The sequence below is a fragment of the Sciurus vulgaris genome (genome assembly GCF_902686455.1).
Source record: "Sciurus vulgaris genome assembly, chromosome: 3".
NCBI classification, from domain to species: domain Eukaryota; kingdom Metazoa; phylum Chordata; class Mammalia; order Rodentia; family Sciuridae; genus Sciurus; species Sciurus vulgaris.
The window spans coordinates 80370166-80387289 of record NC_136463.1 but is presented as its reverse complement, the minus strand read 5'-3'; the positions used below and the strand labels follow the sequence as shown (position 1 = coordinate 80387289).

At 34.5% G+C, this 17124-nt stretch overlaps 1 protein-coding gene across 17 annotated transcripts in view; it reads right to left on the bottom strand.

Moving 5' to 3' along the window:
* The window catches only part of CLASP1 (cytoplasmic linker associated protein 1), a 268066-nt gene that overhangs the window by 79749 nt on the left and 171193 nt on the right, over positions 1-17124 (bottom strand). For all 17 annotated transcript variants that reach the window (XM_079132151.1, XM_079132145.1, XM_079132141.1 and 14 more), the window contains 2 exons: positions 9043-9150; positions 3981-4148 (listed from right to left, as the gene is read on the bottom strand). In XM_079132151.1, the coding sequence (XP_078988277.1) occupies positions 3981-4148; positions 9043-9150 (276 nt within the window). The remainder of the gene's footprint in view (positions 1-3980; positions 4149-9042; positions 9151-17124) is intronic.

Genomic DNA, 17124 nt, shown 5'->3' with positions numbered 1-17124 from the left:
CAGTACCCAGGGGCTGGGGTTGTAGCTCAATGGTAGAGCACTTGCCTTGCATGTGTGTAGCACTGGGTTTGATACTCAGCCCCACATATAAATAAATAAAATAAAGGTATTGTGTCTATCCAACTAAAACCAAAAAATTAAACAAACAAACAAACCAGTATTCATAGTTTTCATTGTAAAAGCATGCTTAGTTGAGCATTTCTTAACAAGCCTGATAACTTCTGATTTTTGCCCAGGCCCCAACGCCTTCCTTGAGTTCATGTATATGCTACAACAATGGGAAATAAAAGTTCTCTCCCTCAAATGCTGAGAAGCCTTGAGAAGCTACTTGACTGGTTGTCATTTCCTGATACTCTACCCTACCTTCACTCACTCTGGCGTGAGTTTGCTTTGTGAAGACTGTAAAGAATTAATAGGGATAAACAGACGTTATCTGAAATAACTGCATACATAAACTTAACAAGGCTCACTCTCCTGTTACCTCACACCCAGGCTTACCCAACCACTTGGGTTGACAGGCTCCTTTGACATATGGCTTGTACTAGCGTGGAGAATTCTGTTTATAATTTGTGAAAGTCTGCCCACAGTTGCCCCAAACCTCATTAAGGTACATCTGGCAGTGATATCAATTGCTTGAATGTTGGATGTTTTAAATCACAAGAGGAAAAACATCCACTCACTTACAACTATTTCCAGAGCCTAATAATCTATAAGGAGGATTTAAAATAAATATATAAATAAATGGCTTTTATACACTCATTAATAAAGTGGCCAAAACTTAAAAAAAAAGACCAAATCACCTTGTTTTTAATAAGTATCTAAACTGAACACTCTATGTTAGAATAAAATATGGAAAAGGGATAAGAGGATGAGACAAGGACAGTATACTTGCCACTTGAAATTCCTAAAAGCAGTATTTCCTATCTTCTCAGTGTTTTAATGGTAATTCTGACTTTTGGCTTTTAAAGAAGGATCCAACAAGAACTCATACACAAAGCAGAAGTATAAAAGGATTAATGAAAAGTAACAGAAGTTTAAGACATGAAACATCTCAAGGTCTAGACATTTTTATGTCACAATTGTCTGATTTCACAATAATTGAAATGAATATATTGAAATGAATTATTTTTGAATTCTTCTAAGTTTTTTTTTTTGTTGTTGTTGTTGTTGTTTTTTGTTTTTTTTTTTTTGGTGCTGGGGATTGAACCCATGGCCTTGTGCTTACAAGGCAAGCACTCTTCCCACTGAGCTATCTCCCTAGCCCCTAAGATATTTTTAATCAGAAAAATCTTAGAACATTTTAAATAAATATCCACAGAATGTAAGCTATAAAAATGTCAAGTGTTCCTTTTATAGCCTTTTCAATAGATAAACAGGAAACAAAGGTAAGCAACCAGATAAAATCACTATAGGTGCTGGCTATTCATGTGACTTCATTATCTGTAAAGTCTTCACTTTCTTTAAAACACAAAATGAAACTATTTACAAATGTATTTCCCCATTTGGTTAGGTAGCTTATGAGGAAATAATCCACCAAGTAAAAAGAAAAAAGAGGGATTTATTTTGTTTCTTTGTTATCCAACAGGAATTACATGTTGTTTTGTTTAAGAAATCTTAAATGTCAAAGAACAAACTTGGCATCAGTTTTAAAACAAATGAGGAAAAAAAATTTAGTTAAGAAATTTAATTTCAAGCAAAAAGGCACAATTGAACCAAACATAATTTGTAGAGAACTAGAATTCATTATCATTGCAATTCTAAGCTAGTTTAGATATCATCAAATTATTGAATCAATCAGTTTGGAGATTGTAAAAAATATTCTTAAAAGATAACTCTGAGTATTTGTATTTAAAACTGCAATACAATGAACCAAAAGTTTAGATACGCGCACATATATATCCAGTATATACTAAATGATCATAAAGGTAAACAATCTAGTACAACTAATTAGAACAAATAAAATTTTAAAATTAAAAAAAATTTAAATTTTAAAAAAGATAAGCAATGTATTGCTGAAAAAGTAATATATCTACTATCCTATGAAATGAAATCTTTAAGGAGAACTATAGGAATAAGTGGAAAGATATATTTTGTTCAGATATTTCTTTATACATGTGTATTCTCAATGTGAAGTAATTTAACTAAAATATCTTCTTTAACCAGAACTCTACATATGACCTAAAAGTTTCATTCATCACTAATCCCTTTAATGAGCATCAAGGAAACAACTTTCTTCAAAACTTAAATACTTTAAGTAAGAGTTCTGTGGAAAAGAACAAGCTCCCTTTTAGTTCTACTGATGTTTAATATTGCTTTTAAGAGCTTACAAAATGTTATCTTTTCAACTATTCACAACATAACTTCATAGTAAGACCTTGCAATATCATCAGGTCTTAGATTTATGTTAGATAAGAGAAGATAAATTACTTCCTAATTTCAAGAAGAAAGTAAAAACAGCATCTTTAATAAGTATAAAAAGAAAAATTCCTAAACAGAAAAAAATTTTTAGAAAATAATAATAACTGATATATTGCATCATCAGATGAGAAATTTAGATATGCCAGTTTAAATCCTTTTTCTTTTTGCAGCCACATCAATAGCCAAAGTTGTCAGCTCAGAGACAATGCTCTGGGATGCCCACAGAAGTCAGCACCATGGAGAATTAAAGAAACCATTAAATACTTTTGCCTTGCTTGGAAATAGGATTTCAAACCAAACTCTACCCATTCTTGATATCTGCCCCTGCCTTCCTATAGCTCAGAAGACCTTCAAGGATTTTTCTGAGCTGAACCCTATCAGTCTCTCTGCCCTCCACCTTCCATACCCCTTGGCCACAGCCAAACGAATTGCTCAGGGTTTCCTTCTGCCTGACTCTCCTACTTTTGCCTCTCCCTCTAGAACATCTTTCCCCTATCTTCCCACCCAGTTAATCTTGTACTTCACGATAGGACTTGTTCTGGAAGCCTCTCTTACCAGGAAAACTAGGAGGTCTGGGGTAGACAAAGGCTGAGGCATCCCTTTTTTATGGTCCCAGAATAAATTGTCATAATCTTTGCCATTCCATCTCTCCCCAATATATAACAAAGACTCCAGTCAGAATCTAAATCTATTTCATTTATCTTCTTGTTATCAGATCTAACAAAGTGCCCAGTACATCACAGTAAATATTCAAGTCAAAATTACTGAGAAGATAAATGAGTAAATGTGAAAGATAAGCTAACAGGACTTAAGGATAGTATATTCTAATTTTACAATAACAGATTTTTACTTCAGGCAGCAGATATTAATACAATAAAAAGTATAAATCTAAATTTTTGTGTTCTATTACAAGACTTCTAATTATTATATAAAAATGTAGCACAGAAATTAGATTCTAATAAAAGAAAAGGTCTTTAAGTGCCAAGAGTAATTCATATTATTCCATATACAATAAACTAAATACTATAACACAAAAATAAACATTATTTATCAATTCCTAGTTTTTATGTTTCAACAAATTTATGTCTACAGTAATTATTACTATCTTTGACCATAAGTTTCACCAAATTAAAGATCAAAAGCAAAATAAATGGGGAACCTATAAATTGGTTTAGAAAATTAATATAGGTCAATGGTTATTTAGTGTGAATTAGCGAAAAGAAAATGAAAACTCACATTGTTTCTAATTATGAGGGAAAACCTCTGCATACTTCCCCAATTCCAATGCTTTCCAAAATGACATAAAACACAAAAAACCTATAATGATGTAATTCTTTCACATCAATTTGAACAGTTAAGGCCATAGAGTTTTTGGGTTTTGACACTTCAGTGCGCCATAACCTGGATAAAGCACAAATCAAAATGTCTTTTCAATACAGCCAAAGTAATAATCTTAGTTAAAAAGCAGATGTCTATTTCCTACATTAGACACAGTCATTAGATTACAATAAAAATTGTGACCAAACTGGGAACACTGTCCCAAGGTCTTTGAGGATCCTTACCTAATCCTATTCGGTTTGGACTTGTTTCTCGGCTACACCCCTGACTCCTAGGAATCTTGCTTCGTTTTTCTGAAGATGGTGTCACAGGTGGGCCTCTCGAGGAACCCCCAGTAAGTCCACCATAGCCACTTCCCAACAATTTCCCTGGGGAACTTGACCGGCTGCCAGCTAAAAATGAAGCAAAACAAAAATGAATGATGAATGTAAATTGACTAATAAATTAAAATAATTTAAAAATCAAGTTTTTACACACTAATTTGGACTAAATATTAAAAGAATTTTATATCAAATAGCTTTTTAGCTGGTGTGGTAGTAAATGTTTTATAAAAATGTATGCACACATACAAAAAATTGAGTATCATAAAAAGAACACACTCATGCTTACAAGAGTTACTGGTAGAGTTCTATAAAGTTGCACAATTTCTGACTCAAAAACTGTATTCTGGATACCAACAGTCACCTCCTTGTTCCACAGTAAATCTCTATAAATAACCACGAAGGTGATTATTTTAATTATTTTTTTTTTTTGCAATACTGGGGGTGGAACCCAGGAACTTGCACAAGTTGAGTAAATACTCTACCACTGAACTACATCCTTGGACCCTATCATTTGGGTTTTATTCTATCAGAATGTGTTAAAGGGCTGAGGATATAGCTCAGTTGGTAGAGTGATTGATTACCTTGCAAGCATAATGCCCTGGGTTCAATCCCTAGCACCGCAAAAAAAAAAAAAAAAGTGTTAAAAAAACTTAAGTGTAACTACCGGAAGAGCAGAAACATAACTATAACAGAAATTTCTTAAGCACTAATTAGAGAAAATGCATTAAAAAATGCCATTAATCTAACAAATGGAAGAGGAAAAAAGGAGGAGAAACAACTAGAACCGCAGTTTTGAAAACATTCACAAACATTTCAGTAATCATAAAAAAGGTGGCTAGACTAAATTCATCTACTAAAAGACAGGGGTTCTTAAACTAATTTTAAAAAAGGGGAAAAAACAGACAAACAAAAAAAAAATGCTGTTTTTTTAAAGAGTCAAATAACTAACATACCTAAGAAAAACAGAATAAAATACAGTATTTCAAAAGGACAAAGAAGGATACTTACTACTGATTTAAAAAAAACTGTCTATGAAGATCAAAACCTCAAGCTTTTATGCTCCAAACAATATAGCTTTGAAATATAAAACGTAAAAGATAAAAATATAGGGAAAAACAGGAAAATTCATAATTACTAAAAACCTCAAGAAAGTCTAATAACCCTCTCAGAGAAACTGACATAGCAAGCAGACATAATTGCTTTTGTGTTTGTGTGTGTGTGTGTGTGTACATGTTTTGGTCAATGACAGATCACAGCAGCAGTCCCACAAGATTACGTGGCCCAGTGATGTTGCCATCTCAGTTTGTATAAGCACACTCAATGATGTTCTCACACAACAAAATCACCTAACAATGCAATGCTCAGAATGTATCCTCATCCTTAAGCAACCTACAACTGTACACACACACATACACACACACACACCCCTCCTACAGTTATCCCAGCAGATAAAACACATATTTCTTTCACCTTTCCAGACACGAATATTATGAAAACTAACTGCACACTAAGCTTCAAGACAAATCTCAGGAAAAAAGAGAAAGAAAACAAAATCTGTTAAAGTAGAAATCACGTAGATCATATTTCCTGAAAAATATGCAATGAAACTGGAAATTAGAAGCAACATGGCTGGTAAGTTTTATTAATAGCTAAGTAGCTAAATACTTATATTATTATTTCCTGTGGGACAAAATTTTCTGTCAAGCATTATACCAATGTACATCCTAATGATCATTAACTTAGATCATGTCCTTAGGTAGAAAAAGTAATAAAATTCTAAAATGCAAAACATACATTATTATATACCAAAACGGAATGGCCCAGAGGAAAAAAAAACCTTTGAAACAATACTTACCTAGAAATTTTATACACAGACAACGTACAATATAGATTTTTAAAAATATATTAAAATATATACTTCAAAAAATTTATATTACATTTAGTAAAACTATCATTATTCAAATGAATCACTTGGGTGACTACTCAAAAAAAAATAATACTTTAAAACAATTTGACTACAATTTAAAGTGAAAATGATAAAAATCAGTAATACACATTACCATGAAGAACTGACTGTCTCAGGACCTATTAATTTTGTCTATAAAATTTGAGCATACAAATAAACTGCTAAGTTATGTAAAAGAGGAAAAGAAATCCATTTCAAACTTTAGTATTTGAACATACAGAAAAAAGCAGAAGATTAAGCTCATAATAAAGAAAAATTAATATTGTGCAAAGAATATGAGGTAAGGCAGAATGTAAAAAAACAAAAAAGGCAAGAAGAGATATGGCTTACCACCAGCAGGATTAGCAGATCTGGATCCTTGATTATGAGAGCAGACCAAAGGACAGGCAAAAGTGGATTAAAAGACAATAACACAATACAGCAGGTCAGCATGCAACACAACACAAATGTCTCATCAACAAACACTTTAGCAAAAATAGTTATTTTTCCTGGGACGAGTTCCTCCTCATCTACTTAATATACATGTTTACTTTATACTCATCACATTATATTAGCATTACTTCATGTCTGCTCATAAAATGTGAATCTACAAAGTGCCAGGCACAGTGTCAGGCTCAAGAGATGTGGAGAAGACCACAACCAGCATCTTGCCCTCCCACAGCACATGTCTCCAGTTCTAAGCAACAGGAGGGAAGTGTGCATAATTTACTCATTTGTGTATCACTATCATCTTCAACAGATTAAGTGCTCGACATGCATCAATGACTGAAATTGATATTGACTAATTTCACCTGAATGCCCTATGACTTTCCTTAATCCACAAATATTTAAAATATGCCAATTATTAAGGGTTCTAAGTCTAATATTAATAAAATCTACTTAGTATTAAACAGGGACTATGAATGCTATTTGTTTCACATACATATGTACTATATATGTATGTGCGTTTATATTGACTTCTTATTAAAATAATTGCTAAAAATATTTAATGTATATGCATAGGCTTAAGGTGCAGGCTTAACCATGTGCTGCTCTTTGTTGGTCTCCCTTTCTGTGGGTCAGTCTGGCAAGTAAAATAAAGGTAAAGAGATTTAAAGTGGAGCTCCAGAGCCAGCTTCAGTATGTTGATAAGTCTGCAGAATTAAAAAGCTCTACCACCCCGCTGAATTTTGATCTTCACCACCTCCAAAGCACAAGTTAACCTATATTAGAGAGGGAGGGACACAGAGCCAACTTAGCTGAGGTGAGAATTCTGCAAAAGCTAGTGCCAATAAATACCAGACTAAAAGATTATGCATAATACTGTTCAACCCTCATCTCCACAAAAGGAAATAACACTGCACAGTTAAAGGTCGAGATGTTTTTCTTGAACTAAATTTCTTTATATTGACCTACAATCCAAGATTTGAACATTTTTGATCAAGAAGAATTCTTCACAGTAAGACCTAACCAATGTTTATGAGGGCATAGCTAGAGCATTAGATCCTCTGAGTTTCCAGGAATCACAAGAATTCAACCCAAGAATGAACTGGGGTGCAGCCACCAAGGCAGAAGCTTCTGGGCTACACCTACATCCAGATCTGAATGGAAAACCCAGGGAAGTTCTACAGTAAGTAAGGTGTTCTTGGCTTAATATAGTCTATCTAGCCTTATAGTATTCCTCATTGTAGAAATCCATCCCTAGACATCTTTCCTAAGCCTCCTAGTGGTCATTGAAAGTGATTAGAAAGGGAGCCTTGCAGATATGAAGTCATTTGAGCTCTAATGCCTGTTTCTGTTTCCTGGCTTTCCATCACACGCTGGCTTCATATTTCTTAATAAATCCTCATGAATGCCCCATGTGGGTGGGCTTTGTTACTGTTCCATTTATATACAGTGAAACAAGGGTTCACCAAGTTAAAAGATTCATCCAACATCACATGAGCCAGGACATAAAGGAAACATGTTTGTGTGACACTGAAGCAAGTGCTTGTTGCACATTATGCTGCACTCTACCACAGATATCAGGAAGATTCTGTAGCCTCACCAGAGGCAGCAATATGACTGACCTTCCACTATTCTTTGCAGAAAGATGTAACCTTTTTAACATGAGGACTACAGTTGCCAAAAGGGACATGGAAAAGAATCTAAATTTAAGGAATTATAATAGGCATTCTCAATACTAAGCAAGATCCAAGGTCTGGCTACAGTGAGTGCTCCACAAGAGCTGGACAGTTCCTGGGGTACAAGATGTCAGCCAATGGAACCAAGCAGAGGGAATGTGAAAGTGTCCATCTCCTGAGGACAGGAAGACCCTTTTTCCCCACACTCTCCTTGCCTAAAGGCACTGCTCTTTGGGCATAGAGGCAGCAGGCCACTCACACCTAATGTGGAACAGGAAAGTGAGAGGGTAAGGTTAGATCCTAACACTGATTCGAATAAATCCATTCCAGCTACACTGCCTTCCTAGCTGAGGCTAACAAGTGAACTGATTTCACATATACATAAAAGCGATCATGGAAGTGAGCAGGGGCAAAGCTAGGCAAAGCAAGAGCCCACACTGGTGAGAAGACAGGTGCAGGCTATAAATGTTAGCACAGAGGGTTAAAAGGGGAGCGTTTAATGGATTTACTTATTTACCCCTGGAAAAAACTCGGCATTCATAGTTTCTGTCCAGGTTCTTCTCTAACATTATATCAGAAGGGTTCCTTGTCAATAACAAAAATGGGTCACAGAACAGACAGGTTTCAATTTGAGAGACTTCAGAATGGGGAGAAAGTATACTTTAAGGCTTAAACGACACAAAGTTTAAGTCACCTGGAAAGGAGATCAGAGTATGATTGGAATAATTCATCTAGTAAGCTTACCAACAAATAACGTGTCTACTCATAGTATCTTAGAGCCACAAAAATGCATCTTTCCCTTGAAGTCAGTACAAATACTGTGAACTGCTCAACTGCAAAACAGGCTGTTGAATGAAAAACTAAGGTAATCAAGAGTATAAAATACACTTCTTACGCTGAGACTGTGAAACCACTTTAGCACGACTGCGGCCCCGACTGTCAGAAGGTGTAGAAGCAACATTTGTGGCACTCCCAGAGCTTTGCCGTCTTGTGCGGATGCGACCTGGAGGACACAGCAAAAACATGTTTCCATAACATTTTCAGCAAGTGTGACCTATTTGAGTAAAGAACTTACATCACGAGCACTGATGGAGTCAACTATGTGGAAAGCAGGGGCTTTTTTAGCCAGGTCCCCCCACCCGAGGTGAGATTTGATACTATATGTACATGTGACTACACCAGGATGATCAGGGATGACAGTTTTTTAAAAGTTCTCCACAGGCTTCTCTGATTTCAAGGGAGCACAAAAAGCCTCTCCTGCCATAATCCAATCACAACTGGATCTGACAGGGAAAACAGGAACCAATTTGAACTTCTTCTGGCTTTTTATATTGTTCAAAGTTTCATGTACCCCAGCATCTGGCAAAGCTTGCAGAAAAGGAATGCAGAAAAACATCCTAAGGGCTGAAGAAGGTTCAAGAAAGAGAGGTAAGGAACAATAAAGAAAGCACAACATTTAAAAAAACAAAACAAAACCCTGAAATCAATGACTTATGGTAGAAATTTAAGGAAAGACATATAGAAGTTCTAGAATCTACACAAAAATTAAAAGTAATTAAAAGTTATATTGTTTACCCTATTAGAAATTACATACTTCAACTCAGAAACTTCACAACCTAAGAAGAAATTGTTGCCATTTTAAGATGAAGAAACTGAGAAACAAAGATGATTTGTTTATGTCACATGACTGGATTAGACACCTGTGCTTGCCAGGTCAGGGGGCCTATGAGTGAAGTCCTTTGATTCTCCTAAATCACCAAAGCAGTCAAGAAGACAAAATGAACATGGAGAAATTACTGGATCTAATTTCTTGTTTTAAATTACGAGATTTTTAACATCTTGAACATGCCCATTTGACTTAAAAAACAAAATCCTTCTTTGCTACCTCCTTGAATCTTCTGTCTTCCTCCAAAATTCGGTGACATGATCCTAAACAAACCTGGTGTTCAACATTTCCTTGCATTTCTTTTTTTTCTTTTGTAAATATACTTCTAAAACCAAGAAATTACATGGCACTGCTTTGCATAACTAAAATTTTAAATTATAATACCAGTCATATTTTTCTCTGAAATGCACTGCTTTGCTCAACATTGTATTTGTGAGGACACTAAGGGAATTTTTCTCTATATCACTAACCAACCCTCAAAGTAAGTTTACTTAACTCTTTTCTTATTGATTTACAATGTTACTCTTTGTCACCTTTTCTGAAGGTCTGACTCAATTTTTATAGACTTATCACAGGTGTTTTATTACTTTATTCTACAGAGTATATTCTATTAAATTGTATTTTCTTTTTCTTTTTCTTTTGGGTGCTGGGGATCAAACTCAGGGCCTTGTGCTTACAAGGCAAGCACTCTACCAACTGAGCTATCTCCCCAGCCCCTATATTTTCTAACTATTACTGATATAGAAGAATATAATTAATCATTATATTTTGATCTTAACCCTAGGAACTCTATTAAAATTTTACTAATTCCACTAATTTGTATACAGACTATTTGAAGGTATCTAAACAGAATATTATCTACAAATAAGAAACCAACTGCTTCCCTTCAAACCATTTATTTTCACTTCTTTGCCTTGACCAGGCTTGTCTTAGTAATGTAACACAATGTTAAACAGAAACAGTGAGTGTAGGCAGGCATTGTGACTCAAAACCAGATTTAAAACAAATTCTGACCCAGGCATGGTGGCACACGCCTATAATGCCAGTGACTGGAGAGGCTGAGGCAGGAGGATTGCAAATTTGAGGCCAATCTCAGTGACTCGGTGAGAGCTTGATCCTGTCTCAAAAAGGAAAAGAAAAACAAAGAAAGTGGGGTGTGGGGGGGAGACAGTGCTGGGGATATTGCTGGGTTGGTAGACTGCCCCAGTGGTATGAAATAAAAAAATCTGGAATGTCACAGTATGTATAATATCTCAACAGATTAAGAAAATTCATTTCTATGCCAGTTGCTAAAAACTTTTGTTATAAATGTTCACTGAAATTTTTGATGCTCTGTTTGCATCTTCTGAAATAAGGAGCTTTTCTCCTAAATGTGAACTGTATCAACACTTTTTAAAACTTTAAAGCTGGGATATACCTATGTGATCGTGACATACACACCACACAAAGAACATGTGCACTGCACTAAGGTTAAATCAGTGAGAGGAATTCTCTCCTTTTCTGCTCTTTGTGTTAAAATTGGAATGTTTTAATACCTGACACAACTTGTATGCATAACCATCTGAGCATGGTAGTTGTCCTTTTTTTTTTAAATTTAACACTTAACTGTACATATTTATGGAGTGATAACTTGATACATGCATACAATGTATAATGATCAAACCAAGGTAACTAGTATTTCTTTCTAATTAAACATTAATCATTTCTTCACAATGGGAAACTTTGAACTCCTCTAGGTCTTTATAAAACATATAATAAAATTGCTCAACTATAGTCTCCTTATTGTGCTGTAGAACACTAAAACTATTTCCTCTCGTTTGGCTATATTTTGGTACCTGCTACACAATCTCTGCCTCTCTTCTCCTCTCCCCATTTCTTTTTAGAGAGATGCAGGGTAAGTGCTAGAGATTTAACAGATTAAATTACTTAATGAGGAGCCTTACAACTACTCAAGTTATTTTTGTCTTCTTAATAAAACAGTTTTGGGTTTTTCAGAAATTTGTCTACGATTAATCTTTAACATGTCAACATAAGTTGTCTCCTGTTGATCCACATTTTCAATTACATTATCTTCATAGTTAATTTGTACCTTTTTTTCTATTTCAATTGAGCTTTCCAAGGTCTGTCTATTTTCCAAGGTCTTTGGTTTTCAAAGAACCAAATTTTACATTTCTCAATCCTCTCTACTGAGTGTTTATTTTCTATTTTATCAGTTTGTATTCTTATCCTCATTATTTCCTTCCTATTCTTCTTTGGATTGGCTTTGTTTGTTTTTCTAATAAACCGAAAACCAACTCCTAAGTTAGTCTTATAATATAAACTTAAGGCTATGAATTTCCCTCTAACCTTTGTTTTGCTCATCCCACAAGAACTGATAGGAGTTCAACACATTGTGCTACATTAAAAAAATATACTATGAATTTCATTTGCTAATGTTTTGCTCTAGAAAAATTAGTGGGATCCATATTTCACACTTTGTATCACTAAAAACAGCAAATGGACCTAAGTTTAAAATGTGAGGGCTGGGGTTGTAGCTCAATGCTTGCTTAGCATGTGTGAGGCACTGGGTTTGATTCTCGGCACCGCATAAAAATAAATTAAATAAAGGTATTGTGTCCATCTAAAACTAAAAAATTTAAAAATGTGAAATTTTTGAAACCATAAATGCTCTAAAAGGACACACAGAAATACTCCATTGTAACTCAGTGGAAAACTTTCTATCATCTGAAAGTAGAAAAAAAGATTGAGGGACTGAAGATGTAACTCAGTGGTAGAGCACTTGCATGTGTGAAGTCCTCGGTTTAATCTCCAATGGCCAGAGAGTTGGGGGGTGGGAGGAGGAGAGGGAAAAACAAAAAAACAAAAAAACAAGAAATCAATAAATTACTTAATATTATTTTTAAAACCTAAGTATGACAAAAAGAAAACTATGAGCAAATTCAGAAGTGAAACTAGGAAAAATTATTTGCAATTTGTATCACAAAGGGCTAATTTCCATAATACATAAAGGGCTCCTAGGAATCAATAAGAAGTCCAACAACCAGTAGCATGCTGGTAAATGTTTAAGAATAAGTGGAGGGATGTCCTATGTCTTATTGATTTGTAATGTTTTCCAATTACCATGGTGCAACTATTTCTGCCATGGTCCATTTGAGACTATGGAATGTAACTTTTGTCAGCTTACAAAATTCCTAAAAATCTAACAACTGGTTCTTGTGAACTGCTATAAGCCAAACTCTAGCACACCACTGCCAAAGAAAAATGAGCCAAGACCAGGAAGAGAGAGTTAAAAAACAAAAATGGCTGTAAATGTATGAAAAAGTACTGATTTACTGCAATAAGAAAAAAACTTAAAATGCCATTAAGAATGTCAATTATCACCTACCAGATTGGCAAAAAAAATCTAGAATTTGTTAACATTCTGGCATGTGGAGAACCGGATATTCCACACTGATGGGAGTGAACATTAAAACATCCCCTATGGAGAAATACTTGGCAACAGCTATCACAAAAGTACACATATACTTCTGACTTATCAACTGCTCTTTGGGTAATTTACCCACATGCAAAGTAGTGTATATAAGGTTAATCCTGGCAGCAGTGTTTGTGACAGCAAAACACCAGAAACAACCCAAATGTCCACCTAGGTTAAATAAAGTTTGTTCATATAGTGGGATATAATACAACAGTAACAAAGAACGAGGACATCCTGATCCAACATGGATAGACCTTAACAACTAATAAGTGAAAATAAACAAGATGCAGAATAGTGTGTATAACAACACTGCCCTTTCTGTATTAAAAAAGGGAGAAAACATTTTTTTTTTAATATTTGCTATTATATTCAAAGAAACTTTAGGTAACAAGGAAATGTAGACAAGGGATACCACGCTGTAGCCTAGGGAAAGAGGTGGAAAGCAGGCAAATGAAGGACAAAGACTGGGGAAACTTTTAACTGGGAAACTTTAACCTTTATAATTTATATTTTCTGAGTTTTTTTTTTTTTCTTCATGAAAGATGAATGAATAAAAAGTTTTCTCAGTTTTAAACTGAATGTATTACCTTTTCAAACTGTACATTTTGAGGGATGAATTTGCAAATACATACTAATACATTTTGAGTCGATTTAGGTTCATAAAAAATCTATTTAGATTTTTATCTTCATTAGTTATTGAAATTTTTATTGGTATATAATAATCCTCTTTAATAATGCTTTTTTCCTTTTTTGGTCTATTAATAATTCTTCAGTAGCTTTCTTCTGTATATGTCCCAGTCCATCTGTAGTCTTTTAATTTGGCTTTATCCCTTTATGTATCATATAGTTAGATCTTTAACAACAACAAAAGAAGAGTCTAATCATCTTTTTCATTTAAATGAAGAGTCTCATTCTCTGGAGCTTATTTTTGCCAGTTTATATATATGCTTTCTATTTGTCTTGATTTTTTCATTTTCCTTTGTTTCCTTCTTTTGGCCTAATTTAAAGTAATACTATGTTTTAAGTAATACTCTTACAGATTAAAGTGATATCATTTAAAACATAGCTTCTATTAATCATGTTTTGAGGGAATAGAGTAGTTTAAAGGATTTCCTTTTTTTCAAAATCAAATCTTTTTGAGATATAGATTCACATGCAGTTGTAAGAAATTAAAGAGTCCCTGTGTAATTGTTCCAGTTTCTCTCAATGTTAACATATTATAAAACAATCATAAAATAAAAAACAGGATGTGGACATTGATATAATTCATCAACCTAATTTCAATATCCCTAATTTTATGTGTATCTCTTTTTTCCTTCTGATTGCTTCTAGTATCTTCCTCTTTTTTTGTCTCTGGTGCTCTTTTAATTTAACTCTGATGTGTTTGTGAATTTTTTTTTTAAATTCTGCTTGGGATTTCTTGAATTTCTTGAATTTGTGCTTAGTAACTACCACCAATTCTGCAAAATTCCCAACAGTTCTTTCTTTGGACACTGTCTTATTCTTTCTTCTTCTTACACATCAATTAAATACATTAAATTTCTTCACTGTCTTCCATGTAACTTAACCTCTACCATATTTTCCAACCCTGTATTATAAACTGGGCGATTTCTTCTACCTAATTCATGAACTGTTTTCAGTTTTCATAATTCCGTTACTTGATTTAACTACTCAGTTTTTAATTTTAATCATTTGCTATATTTTCATTTCTATAAGTTCAATTTGTTCTTTTTCAAAACCTGCTTGGATGCCAGATGTAGCGGCACATGCCTATAATCCCAGCAGCTCAGGAGGCTGAGACAGGAAGATCGTGAGTTCAAAGCCAGCCTCAGCAACAGCAAGCGAGGCCCTAAGCAAATGGGTGAGACCCCGTCTCTAAATAATATACAAAATGGGGCAGGGGATGTGGCTCAGTGGTTGAATGCCCCTGAGTTTAATCCCCCATACCCCTAACCCCTCTCCCCCAATAAATCTGCTTGGTGTTTCCTGTCAGTCTTATTACTTGATTTCTACAATTTCTTTTTATTTTTTTGAAATACTAAGACAACAAAATGATCACTTTGATGGGGGGAAATTTATGAGAATTCTTTAAGATCTAGTTTGAAGTTGAATTCCTCCAAAGACAATCTATGCTTACTTCTCTTCATGTCCATGAAGAAACAAGTAATTCACAGCTAGTTTAAAGTGATTTACCTGTTTGGCTTTTTAAGATCATAAAGGCAGTATAAATTCTGATCAGGAACTTGAAAGAAGGGTGCCTTAGGGCTGTAAATTCTTAGGGGAACATTATTATTCCCTCCTCCAACCAGTACCAAAACTAACATGGGAAAATTCCCCATTGTCCTCTGTCCTCTTTTAGTAAAGTTTTTATGTCTTGTTCACTGATGATGATATAGTCTCTGAAGGGCCTGTGTTTACCTCTGTCTATTTGCCGTCTATCATAGCAAATGTCTAGGAACCCCAGGGATCGGTCAATAATTCAGGGTGAAAGCCAGCTTTGGCCATCACTTCTAAGGCTTCTGTTTTTGCCTGGGTTTGGAGCCAGGTGGCTTCACAACTTTTATTCCAAATCAGGAATGTGCTCTCAATTGGGAGGATCATTTGCCTACTAAATTCTATATATTAAACTTGCTAAGAAATACAAGTTTCTTTTTTCTTTTAAACATTTTAAATATAGTTATTTCATATTCAATATAACAGATGCTTAAGTTTTAGAGATTCATTCTGTTTCTATTCTTTTTCTTTGCTCTCTCATGTGATGAATGTAATTTTGAACTACGAGCTCACATTTGGCTAATTTTTATTTGTGCAAATGCTGAAGAGTCAGATTTGAGAGTGGCTTCCTCTGTGGAAGCTCAGCATTTGCTCCTGTCAGGTTCTTCTGGGTCTATAGATGCCAACCACTTTCAATTAATTCATTAGTCCAGGGCTTCCCAGACACCACACATAATGAAAATGGAATCCACAACTTAGTTGTGAGTATAGAGCTCAGTAACAAACTATTATGAAAGGTTGGTTTTTTTCCTTCTGTCTAGGACAAGAGCAAGACAGATATCACAGCAATCTGAAGACAGTTTTCTTCTTTCCCACTAGTGCACCTTTCATGGCTATATGGTCCTTAGACAATCCTGGCTTCATATCAGCTTGGATGAGGCTAAGGTCTTGTTTCTTTTCTGCCTCAGTGGCTCACATTACTAACTATGTCCTCGGAGCAACCTTAAATTAGTTTAAGCTCATCACACCAGTTTTTGATCCTCTTGTTGGTTGTGAACCATCCTTACTTGTTTTGGGAATACAGCTATGCAGTTTAAAGGACCTCTGCTGTGTTGTACTTTATAGAAAGAGGTGTTTTTTCCTAGGTTTCAACTCTGTTGAGCTGATAATATTACTTTAAGTGCCTGAATATGTTTTATAGAAATGATATACAATGCTCTGTGGTTTCTAGGAAACACAAAGTCTACTCAATAACTGCAAAAATCAGTAAAAATATACTTTAGCTCTATACTATGATCTATTAAATGATATGGACAGGAGAAAGAAGACAAATGTGAAAGAAGAAATAAAAGTCAGCATAGTAAAAGCAATAAAAATAAGAGATAAATAACTGTACAACAACAAAAGAAAAATTCTAGAAGGAAGAACAAGAGATGCATCAACGAACCAACACAACCAGAGAAAAGTAGATACCAAAGGAAAACAAAAAAACTACAGGAGAGCTAAGGCTTCAGCATTCCTGGAATAAATGAGTGTTCTTATCTCATGGCTTTTTAATACTGCTACTAAAGATTCCGATCGCTCACACTGTCTTTCCTCTAGAAAAGACTCCAAAAGGGAAC